This window comes from Antennarius striatus, chromosome 8 (genome assembly GCF_040054535.1).
Source record: "Antennarius striatus isolate MH-2024 chromosome 8, ASM4005453v1, whole genome shotgun sequence".
In the NCBI taxonomy this organism is placed as follows: domain Eukaryota; kingdom Metazoa; phylum Chordata; class Actinopteri; order Lophiiformes; family Antennariidae; genus Antennarius; species Antennarius striatus.
In genome coordinates this window covers 20,722,468-20,744,501 of record NC_090783.1, presented here as the reverse complement: position 1 = coordinate 20,744,501, position 22,034 = coordinate 20,722,468, and the positions used below count along the sequence as shown (strand labels likewise).

At 38.5% G+C, this 22,034-nt stretch overlaps 1 protein-coding gene across 1 annotated transcript in view; it reads left to right on the top strand.

Annotated features, from left to right (window-relative positions):
- Nucleotides 1-20,353, top strand: part of LOC137600337 (phospholipid phosphatase-related protein type 5-like) — a 31,025-nt gene extending 10,672 nt beyond the window's left edge. Inside the window, exons 3-8 of the mRNA XM_068321899.1 lie at nucleotides 5,078-5,266; nucleotides 17,541-17,661; nucleotides 18,083-18,333; nucleotides 18,765-18,941; nucleotides 19,897-20,027; nucleotides 20,217-20,353. Of these exons, the coding sequence (XP_068178000.1) occupies nucleotides 5,078-5,266; nucleotides 17,541-17,661; nucleotides 18,083-18,333; nucleotides 18,765-18,941; nucleotides 19,897-20,027; nucleotides 20,217-20,325 (978 nt within the window). The 3' untranslated portion in view covers nucleotides 20,326-20,353. The remainder of the gene's footprint in view (nucleotides 1-5,077; nucleotides 5,267-17,540; nucleotides 17,662-18,082; nucleotides 18,334-18,764; nucleotides 18,942-19,896; nucleotides 20,028-20,216) is intronic.
- The last annotated feature ends 1,681 nt before the right edge of the window (nucleotides 20,354-22,034 follow it).

Genomic DNA, 22,034 nt, shown 5'->3' with positions numbered 1-22,034 from the left:
CTAATGTATGCAATGGAGACTTAATTCTCAGTGCTCATTCACACTATAGTTATACTCTTTCAAAGACACAGTTTGAGTGCAAAAATGAAGTAACATGTCTCTGGTAAATGCTGAACAGTCTGATGTTTATTTTCTCCCACCAGGGTGCCGTCATCTCAGCACCAGCCTCCATCCATGCATTCACACCTTAAACATGGTTGACTTTATCAGTTGACTTTTCTGCCATCTGGCTGCTCCACACAAGCCAAGGGTAGACATACACTACTTATGTGCAAGCTCACAGTTTGGTCCCAGGGGATATTAGTGAGGCCCACATCTATTTTCACCACCCCCTCAAACCACAGTATATTATTACTGTCACATTTTATTTACCTCTTTTCTAGTTAAAAGGCTTTCACAGGCAGGAGATATTCCTCATCACATATACTCCATATTAGTCTCTTTTTAGTTTCTTGCTTCACCCCCTTGAAGTGCAGAGGTGTGAACATTAAGCTTTAGTTACACGGCCCGATATGTCTTTAGAGTTTACTGGTTCAGCTACAAAGGGGGTCATCGTATAAAATCTGCTTCATTTTACAAACACTGGTGTTCATCCCATGGCTAAATGCTGACAGATTTTACTGGCTTAATAAAGTTGGGTTTCATTTCATAGCAATGTAATCCCTCATTTGAAATCCGGCCACATTTTTAAATTATGGACTAGAAAAAGCAAATCTGCATGGGTCATAAAAAAATAACCCTTACTAAATTTTGCTGCAATGTAAGCAGAAGCTGTTTTGAAAAACATACTTTTATTTAATGAGGAGGTCACATTGACAGAAAACTAATTTCCATGCTAGACTGAGAATTAAGAAAATATTGATAGAATATAAATAAGAAATATATATTCACAAGAGACAACAGGCAACATCATGACAAAAGCCATTCTAAGTTATCCTTGTTTTAGGTGAAACATGGAATAAATTGCAACCATAAAATGTAAGAATTAAGCCTATTAAATACCCAAGACTCTTTCTTTGATACATGGTAAGGGAATATAACACATTTGTTTTGTGAATGGTTATAGAATTTCTTTTGCCATCCTTAAAAAGTAGTTCCTTTTACCTAATGTTGTCTTTTAAAGAAGTTACCATGATCATTCCCCTGCCTTAGCTCTAGTTCATGCTGAAACATCATGAGTAGTCCAAATGAAGAAAAGTATATAAAATTAAGTATTTTCACTCATGTATATGAGAAACGTTTAGAAAAATACAAGTTGTACCTAAATCTATCCAACCTTTAACACTTGTAGATATTTGTATATTTCATAGATGTACAGTTTTAAGTCCCATATGCAGGGGGGCTATTCAAAATGATAAGTTTTAAATTCAAGTTTGGATGGTGTTAATGGATCCGTCCATCTAGAACTAGTACCCCGAGGCAAGTGAAAGCCAGATCAAATAAATCTTACACATCAGAACTTAAACAGTATTTTTTTTAATCTTCTAGGGAATGAATGAATTTCACACAAAGCCTTAAAATCTGACTGCACATTAAAATGTGTATTATTATATTTTATACACTGAATTCACCTGTAGTTAGACATAATGTGTCGTTTATCTGAATAAAAGCCAGGGAGACAATGTAGCATAGAGAATAATTTCCACCTCTTATTCAGTAGCTGACTGTATTTTCTTTGTTTTTAGGAAAAGTTGAATAACTCTTTTGCTGGAACAAAATTGGTAATTATTTCCAGCGGTAAGCTTGACTCAGGATTCATGCAAGGTGTTTTTAGATATAACACTTTACATGTCTTATGTTTTATTCTGCACAAAAATAAGTAGACCAAATTCTAGCACTTCAATATGTAAATGCAAAGTGAAGTTTCTGCAGTTGTCCTCAAATGTGTGTTTAAACTTTGATAGGTTTCCATAGCCTTCCCTCATTCTCTTCCTCCCACCTTTCCACACTTTCCTCCCTCAAGCCTTCTGTAGCTCGGCAAGAAGAGAGTAGTGGCTGATGAAGAGAAATGTTCAACACAACATGCCCATGTCAGAGTTATTCCTGAGACATGGAAGTGCACCAGCATACATGCAGACATTTTCAGACACACTCTGCACATGGAAATACACACTCGTACGCCCACTCACTTGCACACACAAAGCTTGTGGAGATGGAAACAAACATGGAAAAATATGGAGCAACATCGAGCTGCTTGATAACCTAAATATAAACCAACAAACTGGAGGTGTTTGTATAGTTTATCAGCATGGGTGGATATGTGTGCACATATGTGTGTTTCTATACCCCTCGGGATTTTTCTTTAAGGAGCCTCTGAAAATAAGCATTATCCCTGACTACATTGTACCCCAATAGCTTTAACTTTTTCACTAGCATGCAGATCGTTATTTGACTTGGGGATTTTTACAGGGTAGCTTATACAGTATTTCTATTGCCTCTGAAGGAAACAGGAAAAGGAAACAGAACCAACAATGAAGCAGAGCCTATAATGTAGGGAATTTGAATTAGGTCAGCCTCACTCCGCTCACACTCATTGTCACTCTTCCCTATATGCATCAAAGCTGAACTGCGTGAGAAGCCTCCTCTTCCCCTCGTAACATTGGTCCAAGCCGTTCTTTTGTCACTTTGCTGAAGAGGATAAAAATGTTGGCGGATGTTCTCTCAGTGGTTCATCATTTGTTCAGTCATCAACCACCGTATAATGTTTCCAGTTTACCGCTGTGAAGCATCTCTCTACCTCAGTCAACTCCTTCAAAATTGTATAAAATCCATCCACCATCCATTTATTTTCTACTGGGGTTGTGGTTGGGGTGAGGAGAATCTAAATAAGTCACCATTGCATCGCAGGACTCTCAGATTGGAAGATAAGCAACCATTCACACTTATTGGCTACTTAGAGTCACAGATTCATCTGTCATGAGTGTTTATTTGGATCATGGAAGGAAGTGGGGGTAACTACAGGGATAATGAAGAGAACATGCAAACTCTGCACAAAAAAATCCCAGAAAAATCCCAGAAAAACTACCATGCTGCTTTTCATCCTTAATCCAGTTGAACTGCAAGTGAAGGCAGGCGTTTCGTGTTCAAATTGATCATCTGGTGTGTGTTTTTTAAAAATTTATATATATGAATATAACAGATTTGAATTTGATGCAGGCAAGCATGTTTCAAGCAGCTGGAACAGGTTCATTTTTTCTTTGTGTTGCATCATCTTTTAGAACAACATTCATTTTTCAAGTTTTGTAATTGAAATTCTGTTCTGTGCTGTTGGTACCTGATAATTACTGTAATCTGATTTCACTTGCTCAACGGCCTGAAGTCTCTCTTATCTTATTTGGAGCTTAATAACTAGCCGCATTTTTTCAATAGCTGCCAGTTTTGCATTGCAGGCAGGCCTGTATAGTACTCTAGCTCGCCATTGTCTTGCCAGGAGAAGAGAGACTACCCTGAAAAACACATTCTTGATATCCGAAAACCTTTTGAAACTGGAAATGGACAATTTTAAACTTTCAGTCCATGTCAGGTGAGATTGGGTCTAGAAAAGACGCAGCATTTCTGGATGGTGTTGATATCACGCCTTCATGTAGAGATTTCTATGGATTCTCTGCAACTTTTCTGCATTTAGAAATGTTTTTATTACGCTGTTCTAGGATTGCCCACACAGATTTTTACAAAGGGCTGAACCATTACCCATAATAACCCATGAATGACTGAGCCTTTTGGGGAGGCCCCTGTTACACTCAGTCATTATTCTCTCACCTTTTCCCAATGAAACTCTTTACCTGTTGAATGATAAAATCATAACAGTGCCTCAACAGAGATGCCAGTAATAAATAGGGTAGAAAAGGTCAAGATATACAGTGAAAATGGTCTCTTCCGCCATCCTCCTTATCTCCTTTAGTGGCTGGCAAATTTTTGACCACATATTTTTGTTTAGTCAATGATTACTGTAATCACAAAGAAAATGTTTTATTAACATGTGTTATTAACCTTTTTAAGCCCTCTTTGGTAATAGAGCATTCTGTTGCCCACACCCACCAAACTGCTGTTTCTTTTCCTGCCTTGATATCTCCAACGCCATAAACCAGCTCATTTTGTCAGCTCCACATGTTTTTCTGCTGATAATATTGTCCTTCACTTCCAATAGGAGTTAAGTTAAGCTAATCAGCAGCTCGCTGTATTACCCTCGCTACCTTTTTTTTTTTTTTTTTTTAGCTTGTTTCAGGTCTTTTCCCGCAGGGCAAACAAATACTGCATTAGCCTCCAGTTTTCTGCTCTAGATGAGAGAAGGTTGCGATGCTGTTCTAAATGTTGCTTTTCCTTCAGAGAACTGGTGGCAGGGAGTTGGCAAGCTGTTTAGTGTGGTAATGCAAATGAATAATTAGTCTTTGTGCATCTGGGTCATCTGTACCGAATGTGTTCTGTTTTTTGTTTATTGCCCTCTGTCCTGTCACCCTCGAATTAACTAATTTTTAACGCAGTTCAAGTCTTTTAACCAGATAGAACGGTTCTTGTAGCGCGATAGCAACCTGAGCATGACACGTACTGTAATTCTGATAGCCCATTACCTTTTTCTTTCGCTCGCTCTTCTTGCCTCCTCTTGTCTTCTGTTCTGCTCTTTTTCACCTCATCTGTGCCCCCCCCCACCCCCACCCCATCATCATCATCACCTTCTCAGTTCAGTTTTTCTATTGTCTTTCGCACCACTCTGCATACTGATGCCACTGAAGGGATCTCTCTCTCTCTCCCTCTATCTCTCTGACATTACTCTCTCCCATCCCTCTGTCTCGTATTTCTCTCACTCTGTCTCTATTTGTATCTCCCTTCCTCCCTCCCTCCCTCCCTCCCTTCATCCCTCCCTCTCATCCTCATCCCTCACTATCTCTTCATGCACACTTGATTCATTTTACACATTATGGAAGGATCCATCATTTTGCTCCAAGAAGGAAAACTGTTTTTTTTATTATCCATGAAAACATTTTATACATTCTGGTTCCAGCTGTCTTTTCTTTCCTAACTCCTACACTCTCCTGTGGATCCCCATCCTAAAGCTGGAACCAATATGTTTTATTTCCAGCTGGTCATCATGGCAGGAATCGTTCTGTTGGCATACTACTTTGAGTACACGGACACGTTCCCCGTGCACATCCAGGGCTTCTTCTGCTACGACAAAGCTTACTCTAAGCCATACCCAGGACCGGAGGACAACAGCAAGGCGCCGCCTGTCCTCGTCTACTCCCTCGTCACCGCCATCCCAACTGTGACGGTGAGCTTGTGTTCAACTTGTTAAAAAAAAAAAAAAAAAATTTTCCACAGGTGTTCACCGTGTTCACCCACATGCAACTGGCACAAACGTGAAAATGTCATTTGGAACAGAGGTGAGAAGACACACACATAATTCTTCCTCATCTTCATGTTGGTGTTTGTGGAGCGAAAGAGGAGAGAGGTGTGTGTGTGTGTGTGTGTGTCCTCGTGGTCTCATAGCTCTTTTGTGTGAATGCGTTCTCAGTCATAACCATGGCAACCGGCACTATATTCGTCTTCCATGGAACAGCCAGTGATAGCTACAGTTTACAGAGAGTCCTTATTTCAACACTGCAGAGTGCTAAAAGAGAATAATAAAAAAAAAAACAGCTCAAAATGGCTTCCCTCATCAGCGCTCAGGAAGAGGCTCCGCTATCTTCACCCGACTATCATCTGAAATACCCAAGCACCATTATTAATTAAACACCTGTGATGAATTTTAATTTGTAGGTCATGAAATTCTTGGCAGAGTGCACATTCATCAAAATCAGAAAGATACTTTATTCATTGTAGTAAGTCATCTTTTTCCCCACTGGTGTTACATTAGTTTAAAACCAAGATAGTAGGAAACGGTATTTGTTGTAATTACTGTGCCGCATGCTGAATGCCATTACAGCAGCCTTTCTTTCTTGACATCATATTGGGACATTATTAATAATGAAGCATGGCTTCAGATCCTCATTAAAGCTGCCTTGCCTCCTAGGGCTTGTCTTTTTGATGTCCTACTATCAAGTGGCATTACAACATGGCTGCCTCTGAGATACAAAACTAGGCAACACACACAGACACACAAAAACACATACTATGGAATAAAAAAATTCAAAATGTCTAATCATAAGTAAATTGTGTGTAGTCACAGCCACAGAAACAAGCAGTCCAGCACTTGACAATTTCAATATATTACAATTATTGAGTCATAACAGGTAAATGCAGTGAAATCAGGAAGGAATCATGCTTGATTACAGTCCTTTAACAGAATGTGCTTATTTCCAAGAATATCCAAGAACATCCTATGAATAAATGTTTTAAAGCATCATCGGTCAGCAAGTGTAGGAACTACAAGAACATATTATAGTAGATGTTGTATACTGCGTTAATAAGCCAAGAGTCATTGATTAATATCAGAATATATCAGAATATACTTTTCGCAGCAAAAGTAATTATACAGAAACTGAGATGGCAGCTCAGGTGGCAGGCGAGTTATTGGAGGTCTGTCATTCAACCTCAGCCCCATGCAGTCTAAATGTTCCACGGCGTGATTTGTGTGAAGGGTTATCTCTCCTGATGGCCAAGATGTAGCCTCTGCATGTGAATGAGTAACTGCTGGCTTGTGTTGTAAACAGTGTCATTTGGTGATAAATCTTTTTAGTGGGGTTTACAATTCAAAAAGTACAACATGTTGTAACGTTGCCGGAACATTGTTGTCAAATCACACATCTCTAATGTTGTTTAAATTGCTGCTCCTGCTTATAATTTTATTGCAGGCCCTTGTCGAGTAAGTAGTACACGTTGTACTTTTCAGGTAAACTGTAAAACTCTTTACTGTAAGGCAATTTATCAGGGGCAGAGGCTGAACTGTATTTACACTTTCTAACAGCAGTTTAGAATTACAGTACTTTTTAAAAAAGTTATTATATATATTTTGTAAATTTACCAGACATTGCCATTTTGTCAGTAAATTTATCAGTAAATTTACAGTATATAAACTATATTTGAATCCATGGAATGCATCCCTGTATTTATTTGACTTTAAAGTATTAACAACTGTAATACTGAACAACTAGTGGACTAGACTGAAGACTCAAAATGCTTTACACAAGCCAGCATTCACCCATTCACACTGCTCATCATTCACCCATTCACAGTGCTGACAGTCGTGCACACACCAGCGTGACGTTTGGACCGCAAAGACTGGGATCAAATCAAATGTTCAACAGGTGGCTGACGGCTGTACCTTCTGAGACACTTATTGATAGTTATTGGCATTGACTGCTGTTAATGTCAATAATGGAAAAAATACTGTTGAAAATAATGGCAAACTAAAAATGACTGACTCACTCTGACAAGTACAATGGTTTTCCAACTATTTAACGCTTTAGTTTAAAATATTGAAATTCAGGGTTGAATGTGATGCACTTGCGTATGTGCTGTTATTGTCATCAGAACTCACAAGATATTTAAAATGTTTACACATAGGAGAGTTCAGACTAAGACATAAATAATGAAAAGTTAGGTTTTCATAGAATTGGGTTAAGACTCGTAAAATCTGCTTAATATGTTAAAACAGAAGTCATATCTGGTGAGTTTTATATCAAATTCAACTTGTAACACACACAGCCACACCAGATCAGACTACGTTTGAACGCCGGTGTCGTTTCTTTTATTACGATTAGAGTCGAACGCAGTCTGCGTGAGGCAGACAAAGCGAGAGAGAGGAAGTGAGGAGGTGAGCGAAATAGTGCATCAGTGAAGGTAAGTATGTGGGTGGATGACGACGCGCATCTACTCCTCCACCACCACTGAAAATGGATTCTGCATTTGTAGATGTAGGTGTGTGTTTGTTATGTGTGTGACTGAGTAGTGCTGGGATCTGGCAATAACTAGTCAAATACACACTGCTGGTGGCGTTTCAGTAATGAGGCTAATTATCACACCAACTGTAGAGAGCAGGGATAAAATACCATTTGAATCCTTTAGTAATTGTGTGTGTATTTGATATTTGTCTCATATGAGATTGTACATGTGTCTTGATTGCACACAACTCATCATCCATCAGTTGATACCTCTAAGCTGTGACCAATCACAGGATCAGACAGTGTTTGTAGGCTTAAGATGCAGAGTCTTCACAGCACCTGGAGACTCATGTCACATAAACACACTTGTGAGGGCAAATAAAAGGGATACAAGACCGACAATGAATGAAGAATGTAGAATTGTATTTTCTCAGCTATATATGTGGGTCAGAAGCATAATGTTAAATACTTCTGCCCTGGGGGGGTGGGGTGGGGGGGGGTCTCCATTCTGATGCTGCTAAAAATAAACCTTTGAAGGGAAGGGGAAGGCAAAGCGAGGGTGATACTTGAGAGTCATCCGTAACAAACATTCAAAATGTACCACTCAACTCCCTACAGTGGAAGGAGGAACAGCCACAGAGAAAATAAGTGTAAAATGGCATTGAGAAGTTAAATGGTGAAGAGTGACAAAAGGAAAAGGGGAGCAAGTGGGTCAGTTTTGTGCCAGATTTGTTCTCTGCGGTCTTTTATAAACTGTTGAGGAGAGCCTTCATGCATAATTCAGCTCCATGTGACAAAAATATGGGATTTGGGCAAACCATGGAGACAGAGCATATCATCCAGTCATTCCAAAGTTTATTTGTGACAGCGCATGAGACAGATTTTTTTTTTTTTAAAAACCCCAGGGTGCTGTTGTTCCTGTCATATCATCAAAAACATTTGCTGAAAATGGTCAGAGTCACATTGTGTTTGGATGTTTTAAGGGTCTGTATGTGTTCCAGCCTCAATGTGAAGAGATGAGGAGGGACAGTCTGTGAAGAGGGCAGCAGAAAGCAGATGCAGATTTGAATAATTTCAGCATGCCTTCCAGAGAATTGGAGGTCAGGGTGAAAAACCAAGAAAAAAACAAAACAAAAAAAACATATGCTCAGAGCTGGGAGGAAACAAGCCGGGTTCATTTTCAGAAATTTTGATTTTGGTGTTTCAAATTTTCTGAAAGATAACTGGATCTGACGATACAATTTACAATTAAAATATTTTAAATGTCATAAACAATAACACTATAGTGTTTTTACTTTGAATAATACCCCTACTTTGGGCCAGTTTTTACCACTTCCGGTAGAAACCTATAGCAGAAGAGGCAGAAACAAAATGTTGAGAGTTTTTAGAATTTCACTGTGTTGCTCTTTCAGTGTCATGACTATAACTGTCCTGGCATTGCTGAACAGGAGTAACAAAAAATAGTTGCAGTATGAATTCTGAGTCACAGACGTCCTCAGCTGTACTATCCTGATGGAACGGATGCTGTGTTGTAGAGAATACTACTCAGTCATACAGGCAAACAAACAGTAAATTCATTTATTAAACAATGAAGTTGCATATTATTACTGATGAAAATGTTTGGAACACCTGAAGGAAATTTGACATGGCTTAGAACTCCAGCCTCATATACTGTAGCTTGAGCCTAATCCCAGACGTTCACAGATCCCAGAAACGCCCCTCTCGTGTTTCGATGATGCTGCATTACTCAGTGAAAGAGCAGGGAAGCGGAGAGAGCTGAGTCAAAAGTAGAAACACTATCGTCACACTATTGAGAAAACTTGTAAATCTACTTCTACTAATTGTTAAAAACTCCAAGGTTACATTTTTTGCTGTGGTCAAATACAGCTAGGCTTACAAAAACATTTTGGAAGATGGGAATGTCAAATCCAACTGTAGCCAGGAATACCTTTCCTCCCTGTTTTCAATGCTTTGAATGTGAAGACAATGTTTTTCTCTCTGTACTTTTATGTTTATGTATGTTTATTCATTTGATGATATAAATGTTGGGAGTCTGTATTGTAGGTAAGCCCCTGCTAGCGCAAGATTCCCTGACGCCCATCAAACTCCCTGACTGCTCTACTGTCATGATAATGTTCAACAAATTATGTTGTTCCTTTTCTCTTTTTTTTTCTTTTTGCTTGTCTCTATGCTGCATTTAATTTCTATTGTTATTATAATTGAGTTGTCATCTTTGACAAGCAACCCAAAGGAAATCCACTCACGCACGCCTCATGCTGTTTATTCAAGCCATAGTCTTAAATTGATCGCAGCTGTCTTCTATCTTTTATTTTTTCTTTATCACACATCAATGTACTCGCAATTGCACACATAGTGTAGGTGCAAACTCCAAATCCGCACATCGGTTCAATTACTGCATGCAAATTGGATTGAACTTTGCATACACTGAAACCTCAGGACAACCCTTCATGAATAATGGAGGCTCATTTGACAGATGATGAAGGATCATCAAGGGGAGGAACTATTGGGTCATTCTTTATGTCAGACGATTGATTTTTGGGGATACTGGTTTCTTCCAGCCCTGCAATAATCCGGCATCTCATTCGAGGTGTACCCTTTCTCTTTCCAGTAGGCAGTTAGAATAGGCTCCAGCAGACCCGTGACCCACAAAGTGGATACACGACTGAAGTTGAGACGATTACAACCGTCTCATCTTCAAGAAGATGAATGCATGAATGTGTTTGTTTTTCATATGTATGCATGTTTTATCAGAATAACAGTTGGTCACTACTGCACCTATTGACATAGCTTAACATAGTAGGGTGCATGACATCATGCCATTCATTACCTAATGGACATGTAAGGAGAGATGGTCTTCTATATGTTTATGGGTTAGATGGGATGGAATAGATTGGCTATTTTACATTTATTAGTGTCCACCAGTCTCTTCATGCTTGTCGTTGGGTGCAGCTGCCCCAGTGCTGGAGGCAGGATGAGCTTCTTTATCCTCAGCAGCAGTGGAGTTATTAGCATTCTAACGTGTGGTAACAAGAACAAGTTGGGTGCTGGCAGGTGGGGGCAGGTGGCATAGCAATGCAAAATGAGAAGGAAAAAAAACCCAAACAGATCAGCATTAGTCCTTCCTTGGTGTCCTCAAGTTGACTTACTGTCACATGACCCGTCTCCTCTCGTGTCCTTTCTGTCTCTGTACGTGATGCATGGACAAACTTTACCCTCTAAAGGAATACCAGAACAAAGCAGAGTCGTTTATCAGGACAGCACATATAAAATCCTCTGCTGAAATAAAATATGAACCGGGTTCATATAAAACGTATATATAAATTACAATTACAAATTGTTTCCTAAATGTTTTTCTTCTGGCTGCTTCTCCATTTTACCAGTAGTGGAAACAATGATATGATTTTCATTTGGACTTGTATGCTTCGGCTCATGACAATTGATTTAAAGTTGAAGATCTAATGTTAAAGCTCTGCTACACGTGCCATTGGCTGATTGATATGACCCAGACATTTTGGTTTGGGTCGTCATACCTACACATTACAATATTAATATATATGATGTGCTTCGACTAGTTTTTTTTTTTACTTCAAATATTTTCAGCAATTCTCGTATCTGTATTCAGTATCATGGTGCATTTTGTTTTGTCACTTATTCCAAGAGAGCTTCAGCTATTGACGAAGGGTGTCCAACTATGACATATGAAAATTAAAAAAAGTAAAAAAATAAAAACCTCTATTGTGGACATTTAAAGAACATTTTTTCTGGCAGTGGTGATTGTTTGCAATGAAGACAATTGTCAAGAGAGTACAATACAGGCAGTCCTCGACATACAAACCGAGAGGTTGTTTGTAAGTTGAACTGTTTTTAACTCGTCATTTATTAAAATCCAATCTATAATTGCAATTTGAAGTAAAAACAACACTATGATAAAATAAAAATACAGGTGCAGGTCATTTTGAGTTAAGTCTTTTTTGCTTATATGTTGGTTTTCTAAATAATATAAAAATAAAAGTAATGTTCGTATCTGCAAATGTTTGTAAGTCAAATGTTTGTAAGGACTACCTGTGAGGACTACCTGCATATACAATAAACTTTGTTTTAATTGAGAGGCACCTAGAGGCAGAAGTTCTGCACTGTGCATGTTAACCAGAGGGTTTTTCAGATACAATAGGATAATTTTTGCATTGCAGAAACTCATTACTTCAGGATAACAACCTGCAGACTGCAGTGGGGTTATGGTGGTTGTTTATAGCTGTGGAGTCAATGAGGTGAATGAGAGTTAGGAGGACATATTAACATACAGTGAGTAGAGCCGCAACTGCTATAGTTTGTATTGTGATGAAGTGAGTGAAAAAAATAAAGTTGAAGTTATTCGGTCCCTTATTTGTCTTGTACTAAAGGCAAACTAATCAATTTCTTAAACAATTAAATTAAGGAAACAATTTTGACTGTTGTGACTGCTAAAAATAAGATTATTATTGTATTACTACTACTACTACTACTATTACTACTACTATTATTGTTAATACGAATAATGATATAATAATAATTATAATAATAACAGTAAATATTTTATTGTCTTTTGTGCCAACAAAAGAGAGAGATGTAGAAATTCAGATGCAGAAAACTAATGCTTCAGCAGTTCTTGTGAAACAGAACAGTGACACAAGAAAGGGGATAATAGGGGATAATCACCTCTTTATCCTGTCTCTGCCAATCACAAATGGGTAGAGGATGGGGAGATGAAGCTGTGTAGCCCCATGTTGATATGCCTGACCAGCTGCATGCTCTGTCTGTGATAGCTTGTAAGATGTGATCCAACCCACAGATGAAAACCCCAAAGCAATGAAGTCACACTTCAACTCTGGAAGATTAGCTGCAAAGGCTGTTCCCACACTAATGTAGCCTTTTTTGTGTCTTCATTTTCTCCCACAGAGAGGAAGAAAGAAAAAAAACTTTAGATATGAGTTGAAGGAAGAAGAGCTCGCCACAAAAGAGGAGAAATGAGGCAGATGGAGAAAATAGAACAAAAGACCAGAAGAGCAAGAGGGAATGCAGGCAGAAGATGAAGTCTCATACTTTAACGAATAACTTGTTTCATGGGAGACGGAGGGACAGAAATCAGGAAGAGGGCAAGAAAGTACAATTCTGTATTTGGATCAGGAAAGAAAGATGCATTTTGTGGGGTGGAAACAGGAGCTGTTTTGTGGTAGCCCAGTTTGCCCTTCATAGAGATCTGGAAAAGCTGCAGGGCCATGAGCAAAACAGAATAAAAGCAGACTGACAGAGAAGGAGATGGACGGAAAGAGTGTGGGTGATGATGAAGCTGAAGCAGCTAAATTGTCATGGTTACCATCGCTACTGTTCGTCTGCGTGTGTGTGTGTGTGTGTGTGTCTGTGTGTGTGTGTGTGTGTGAAGGTTTGCAGTGTCAACAAATGTCATGTGATATTTACAGAAGCTTTATGTAGACTTGGTGTAATCTTCAACCGTGCTCTTGTGTTGTTGTTGTTTTTTTCACTTGATGAAAAACTGCGTTGCTTTCAGTGTTTGAGGAAAGGACTTCCATGAAAACACATTATAGATCCAAACACACACACACACACACAGACACACACACACACACACACACACACACACAGAGACATATATACAGAGTGTCAGTATTTAGCATTGCGGCAAACTTGATTCACTGAGTAATATTTTCCCACACACTTAAGCTTAGTTTGCTTTTTAAATGTAGTGACATCATTTAATGCTGGATCAGTTGTTCCTGGTCCGACTAATGTCAGCATTAGTCACAGTATATAAAGTGTGTATTATACCTCTGTGAGACAAAGTGTATTTTTCCCATTTATATTCCTCTATGCCTCTATCCTCTCTATTCAATCTGACTTGAAGCCACTTGTAACTCTGTAAAGAACCTATGAATTTTGAGTCATAGCTGGAAGAGCATTGAGGATACACCTTTTGATGCAGTTGTTGTCTATTCAGACAGAGCTTATCATTTGATGCCTGTATAGTGCTCTATTGTCTCACCAAACTTTTTCATTTTTCGAAAGCACCCTCGTGTGCTATGGCCATCTTTTCAACCCTTTCTTTCATTTCTTTCATTTTATCAAGAAAGACTGCGTGTGCATTGAATATGCACGCGCACACGAACACACACACACACACACACACACACCCATTGTTCAGCTGTCACCTTGTTACCGTGAAAGAAGATCAAATAAAGCCACCAAACCTCTGACTTTCCTACAAACATGCTTTTGTTTGCGCCATTTTTGCTCCCACAGGTATCTTTTCAAATATTTAGTTTTTATTCATTGTTCAGCAAAAGTCTTATTAAGACCCGCAGAACACAAACACACACACACACACACACACACACACACACACACACACACACACACACACACACACACACACACACACACACACACACACACACACACACACACACACACACACACACACACACACACACACACACACACACACACACAACCACTCATCAACGGTGACTATGTGATCTCTGCTCCCTGAAACAGAAGATGACTTGTGTGTCAGTCATCCTTCATCCCCCTCTTTATCTGCCTTTTTATTATTCTAATTTTTAACATTTTCTATCAACTTCTCCAACTTCCCTCATGCATACTCTTGCCTCATCTTCTGTTCTCCATCTGTCTTCTCCTCCCTTTCCGTACCGTCTGCTTGTATTTCCATCATACCACCTCCTTTGTCAAGTTGTAATCTCTCCTTATTCTTTTGACTATCTAAGGAAAAAATAATTGCAGCCTAAACAAATTGCCTGCAGATAACTACAGAAATATCTGCTGTCCTTTTATTTCCTTTGCACCAGTTGATTCCATTAGAAACTGTCTACCAGGACCAAAGAAATAAATGATGTGCAGTAACATTTAGTAAATGACACCAGACTGATGTGTATGCTTTGCACCAACATTGATCACAGAGACACTTCATTTAGTAACTGCTGAGTACAGTATATCGAATGCATTTTAGATTACTTTCTGACAGTGAAGGAACTGCAAGCATCATATCAGTGAAATCAGTATGAATAAACCAATTAGGATTATCTCTGCATACCTTTCAATACATGGTTATGGGAGAAAAGTAGTATGGAAGCTGTTCACCCCAGAATGTCCTGGGACACCTGTTCTAAGCAGAAAATACACACCGTTGTGTGCTGTGTCCACAAGACGTGCTGCTGTTTCTCTTTTTATGATCAACAATAAAGACTAAAGTCATAATGAACAGTCACAGTTTACATGATTGTTTCTATCATTTTTTTGAATCACGTAGACTACCAGGGAGCAGATAGGAACAATGAAAATCCTGTGCTGTAAACATTGAACGTTCTATTATAACACATAACACTCCATTATGAGAATACTAATAAGTCTAAGGTTGAACCTTCAATAATGTGAACACTTTATTTTTATTCTCAATTGCCCTTGGTGGTATGAGTGTCATGCTCTTGACTAGATGCTAGTAAAATGAAATAGTGACAAAATTAGCAAGTTGTAAAAGAAATCCCCTGATGACGATCGTAATTGCCAGTAAACCAGTCAGTTTGCACACACGTTCTTATGATGGGGAAATGTTCTGTCCAAATCAGCACAAATTGAGTTTTTCCATTAGCAGGCGCACCTGGGTTCTTGGACACATTTTTTGTCTTTATACAAATTTTGTTTTGACTCAAGTAACACCTTCCTTGTATTATTATTATAAAGCTGCCCGCGAGTAAAGTGTGCTACATTCAACCCAAGCTGCTCAATCTTTGACATCCACAAGCTCAACCATAATGCCTTCGTAAAGATACCGAACCTCCACCAGCTCCAGGGATAGTGATTTATGGCTGACCCCCCCTGCCACCACCCCCCCCCCCACAGCAGCCTGCCTGCAGCAATCAATGAATCACAGCCAAACTTGTGTTCTTAGTAAGAAGAACTTTCCAGTACAATAAATGTAAGAAAAGTTGACTAATATTTTTCGGGGGGTTTTTCAGAACCATCCCCTCCATTGTTAGGAGTTTTTCTTAATTTCTTTTTTTTTAATTTCATAAGTCATCTTTTTTCATAGACACAGCCTCACCTTTACAACCTGTACAGTGTCCATCAATAGGTATCTTCTGAAGAAAATTTGTTTTTGTTAATTAAGAATGAATTTATAATGAAGCGCAGCTGTATGTTGATCTTTGCATTTATTCTATATTTTAGCAAAAACTATATAAATATATATATATATATATACATATATGTATACACGTATATTCATATATATTTATATACACCGTATATATTCTGTATATACAGTATATATTATATATATAGTATAATAAATATCTCCCCACCTACTATATACAGTATCTGAATAAGCTCAGTTGAAAACCTCATGCTGTAATGCTTTTAACTTGAACAATCGGATGGATATATATATATATATATATATATATATATATATATATATATATATATATATATATATATATATATGTATATGTATATGTATGTGTGTGTGTGTGTGTGTGTGTGTGTGTGTGTGTGTGTGTGTGTGTATATATATATATATATATATATATATATATCCAACTGTCAAAATGTATATATATTTTTTTTAAATTTATTTATTTTTTAATAACTAATAAAGACTAATAAAGGGACCTTTATAATTTTTAAATCTTTAACCTTTGTGTCTTTAGATAAGGTCTCGGTGTAACCAGCACCTCTATTTTTCAGTACAACTTCAGGGCTGCATAGCTTTGCAGCACGCAGGTCATAATTCCAAAGACAAACAAGCCTCAGGGCTGTCACCAAAGGTACCACAGGTGGTTCTTCATCCACAGCCTCAGTGCCAGGCTAAACCTCAGCTTTTCATCTGTCACGCCAAATACTTGGAACCAGTGCATTAGCTCTATGCCACACTCCAGGCTCTGGACCGTGCATATTTAATGAATGTGTAACCTACATCTATCCATGCTTCTGTCAGCAGGGGAGCACTGATCAGCCTCAGTGTGAACTGTGTAATGGTGTCCAGGAATTTTCTACATGGCATCAAGTCAACTCATTCCCCTGTCAAAGGAGATGAACGTCCTGCTGATTTGACTTGGTATTTAAGCTAATGAAAAATGCAACGGCTGGCAGAGGCTTTCCATGTACATTCTTCAAACCAATGTTAAGGCCATATAATAACAAAAAGCACATGTGCTTTTTGTTATTATATGGCACTCATAAGACTATGTGCTGCACCTCTGCCAAGGCGAACGGTGATGAATTGAATTGAATTAAACCCAAATTCAACATGGTTCTGCGTAGGGTTTTGTTGAAGCAAGTTAAAAAACGACGCTCCACGTCTTTATTTGATTATACTCTGGAGTTTATTGATTTCACTCTTCCATTTCAAAATATTGGTTTAAAACTGGTAAAAACACTTTAAAAAAGCCTCTCCCAATCTTTAAGAATGGGGGGGGGGGGATTTGAATCCATGATTTGATGTTTTTTTTCCTTAACATATACCCAACAAGGTTCACAAAAAAGAAGAAAAATGTAATTGTTCCAAGCCTGAGGGAAGAACACATGAGTATTTTTGGTCCGCATCATATTACATCATATATGCAATATTCGGTGAAGATGATCAATCCATCACCACACAGACTGACTAAATTCTTTGTGTTTGTGTCTCAGATTCTGATCGGGGAAGTGACCGGTTTTTTTGTGAAAGCTGAGGGAGGTCAGGAGAAGACCATAGTGACCGCTGACTGCTGTTATTTCAACCCCCTCCTCCGTAGGATCGTACGTTTTCTGGGTCAGTCCTACTTCACAAATACTAAAGAAAGAAAGAAAGAAACTAATATTTTTCTTTGACCAAACAGAGCTCCTGTAGAATACATTAGTACTCCAGTAAGCCCTCATGCTATTAGGTTTAATGTAGGTTAATTTTAGTCAGCCTTCTCCTGATGTCCTCTGTTGATGTTCTGTAATCTTTTCACTTATACTTGCAATTATATCCATTTTGAGTCTAATTTGATGAACCATAGATATGCAGCAGAAAAGTAAAAGCTGTGTCACTTTGACCTTTCACTCCCACACACAGACAGCAATCAGAGCCGCCACTGAATTCCTATTTAAGTGCTTCTTTCTGACCCATACCAGTGTCATTGATTCCCATGCTTAGAGTTTAAATCCTTTTTTCTTTCCATTTTCATCATTATATTTTTTTTATACAGGTGTCTACTCGTTCGGCCTCTTCACCACCACCATCTTTGCCAATGCGGGTCAAGTGGTGACAGGACACCAGACGCCTCATTTCCTGTCTGCCTGCAAACCAAACTACACAGCACTGGGATGTCAATCACCGCTACAGTACATCACGGAGCAACAAGTCTGCACAGGAAACCCATACCTGGTGGCATCTGCACGCAAATCCTTCCCCTCCAAAGATGCGGCACTCAGTTTTTATTCAGCCATTTACACAGTGGTAGGATATGTTTGTGGGGCAGTGGGTAAAAGGATGCACACAAGGGTAGTATTATATTACAATAATAATTGCAATAATTTTAATCTATCGGTGAGATATTTTTGGCATAATCTAACCCAAGGAGCTGAAAAAATAGCGTAGAAGGAATTTTAAATTAGACCAGAAAAGAAGACATTGTGTTCTTTTAATAATGATGTAATCAGTAATGCAAATCTACTGCTAAAACAAATGAAAGATATTTAAGTTTCGCAGTTTCATTTTACTGTCATTTATAGAACCATTAGACGAATCATGTCAGTGTTTCTTTGACGTTTTCCTTTTGTACCATATTAAACCTTTCAGGGATTTGAAAAGTCAGAGCAGAGTGAGACCTCCTGTGGTTGATTCAAGCTATTGCACACTTCAAATGTAGATATCTTTCTGTCCCCCAGATGTATGTGACTCTGGTGTTCAAGACCAAAGGTACCCGTCTGACCAAGCCCACGTTGTGCCTGGTGCTGCTGTCTCTGGCCGTGCTAGTAGGGGTGATAAGGGTGACCGAACACAGAAACCACTGGAATGATGTCCTGGCTGGGTTCGTGACTGGAGGGGCCATTGCTACCTTTCTGGTGAGAAGGAGAAAAGTGAAGGCTGGAGATATAATAAGACAAGGGAATGAGAGTAAATGAGGAAATGGACAAAATGTTATAATTCAGCAAAGGATGAATGGAAATGACTTAAAAGGGGGGGGGGGGGTTGGAGAAAAAACAGGCACAGTGTAATGTCTTCATTGGACATTTGTGGCATATTTAACTCCGAATCAATATCTGAAAATTAATTAAAATGCTGATTTTTACTTGATCATCCTCAGGGAAAGTGATGAAAATACATCTATGAACAAAGTGTGTTTTTTCACCTTTTTTCATCCATTTCATTTAAAATAAACTTCATTTTGATCACCGTGAATGAATGGAGATGCAGTACCGCCACATACAAACGTGTATGTATAATTACTAACTGATTAATAACATTAATATTATTTACAATATTTGTTACATCACTGAAGCAATAACTTAATGTGTCACATTTCACAAATGGACTACCGTGAGTAAATGATAAAAAGCTAGTCGTGCACAGCTTTTACAGAATTCCTGTAAAAGCCTGATGTTTTTAAGGGGCTGATTCACCACCATCTCAAATTGCTGGTGTGTAGGTTTTTCTCTGGAGGGAACGTATCTGATCTCAATGGATCAGATAAAGAGAATGCAATAAAAACGAAATATCAGATTGCAAATGCACAGGAAATATCTGAGCTTAGCAGAAGGACATTTATCTGGACACAGATCTCTTTGCAATGCCAGTATGTTAAGATCAAAGTACTCTTTGTTGTACTTCCCCAACACTTAAACTTTGTTTCCTCGCCTTCTGTCGTGTTACAGATTTTCTCATTTTCTTTCATCTGTATCTCTCCCTTTCATAGTGTAGGTAACCTCTTCAATATCGCTTCGCTTTGAAAGGCCAGCTTTCGGTGAACCCAAAACTCATCCCTATCCACAGTTAAACCTCTTCCCTCCTCTCCATCAGGTTTCATGTGTGATCAACAATTTCCAACCGACCCAGATCGCAGAACCAAATGCTCCAACTCCCCAGCGCCCAGAACCCCCCGTGGGACTGCCTCTTCTCAGCCTGCCCCGTGTGGAGAGTCCACTCGAAAAGTTAAGTGTCATCCAGGTAAGGGATGGGGGAAATGATCCTAGAAGATCACGGATACAATAACTGAGATAATCAAAAGAAAAACAGTTTTACCTGCTCTAGTCAGTGTAGTTTGTACTTTCCAGGTTTTTGTCTTCTTACCAACTTCCTCCTTCCTGACCTCTTCTTCTCTGCATTTTCCTGCTTGTTAGGCTCCAGGGCTACCATATTCTGAGATCACATGACCATCAGCCAATCCCATCCCCCATCCCTCCAGATGTGCTCCTCCCATCACGGTGTTGCCTCACCAGCGCAGTCTAGACTTGCCCTCTGAATGCCCCCTGCCATGCCCCGCACACCCGGTAGGGCGACATCCTCTGCGGCGTGTCAAGTCAACCCAGGTCTGAAGGTCCACCAATCACAGGAGGCAAGAACATGGCGGAAACCTGTCATCCGCAACAGACCAATGGGAGATGGATACATCTTTATCCGTCCTAATCTGTCCTGTTTGTCGGCCAAGAAGACCTCCTCTTTGTTTCAGGTGTAAACCGCCAATGAAAGACTCACCAAAGCTAGAGCGGTCAAAGCAATACTGTGTCCCATTGTCCCGTCCTGTTGTCCACACAGACTTCAAAGTGACTTCTTGACTGTTGGCTGGTGATGACTTGATAAGAATAAATTATCGTAATTAAAAAAATAAAATCTCAGCAGAACTGAAGTTTTTTTTTTAATGATCGAATAAAATCTCAATCAATGGTGGGTGGGTCACACTCAGAAGAAATGCTCAGGACTATACAGTGGAATAATGGACATGAAAAAAATGCAGGTACCGTCACTTGTGGTACAGGGTTTTTTTTTTGTTTTTTGGGTTTTTTTTATCCTGTGAATGAAGTAAAGAGATACTGTCAGAGACTAAAGAACTTTTGTAAATGATAACACAGATGAACCAATTGATCATTTTGGTAATCTGTGTCATATCTGATTTGTTTTGGATGATATGAGTCGGATCTCTTTGTGTATATTTGTGAAGTGACAGAAGAGACATTTATACACAGTAGAGCTGTGCTTGTGATACCAATTTTGTTTTTTAGGCACTGTTTATTTTATCTCATTCTAAATTTCTGTCAGAGTTTCAAATATATTTCATCTTCTCACTTTATTAAAGTCTTTAGGTTATTTATCCATGCTGTGAATTATTTGACTTATTCCCTATTCAGTTACAGGTTACCGCTGTTTTGCATTTCACTTTTGTCTCACTTTCTCTTACCTGCATCCCCTCGACATGTTAATATTTCTTTTTTCTTGTAGTATCTGTATTTAAATGTTAATGTATTTGGTCTCTTTGCTTTCCTAAATGAATTTTTATGAGTCTATAATGACATCTGTAGTTGATGCTGCCTTTTATCAATTTTTCATGTTATTTGCCACCATCCTTTGCTCATACCGACTAAAACCAATGGCACAGACCAATGTCTCATGGAGACAAAAGAAATTTTGTAGGACTTTTGAGTTTTGTATAGTTTTGTACAGTATAAACAATTGAAAGCAAAATTATTCAACCTCTGTTGCAGATTTATTGGCTAAATAATATCAGCTATTTGCATTAAAAAAAATCACCCATGAGCAGTTAAACAGTTCAATGCAACAGTTTTTTTCCCCACATATTTCAAACAAAATGCCATGTCAAACAATTTTAACCCCCTGAATATCATTCCTCACAAAAGCAAATATTTGCAAAAGTGATGTTCAAAAATATACCTACTTTAGCAGTCAGTCCTGATGTTTCTTTCTGTTAAAGCCCTGAAATCACAGAAGGGTCGACCATGACCTGCATAAATAGGAAAGAAGATATTTTGTGCTATATTTAGGGAAATAATAAATTGTAATGTGTTGAACTGCACTATTTAACTGTCCTGGTGTGATAAGGTTATTGTAAACAGCTGACAAATTGTATTTTTTGCCAATAAATCTGATTTGGAATTGAAGTTGACTGATATTTCATTCTTTCTTTTTTTTTACATGGTATATAT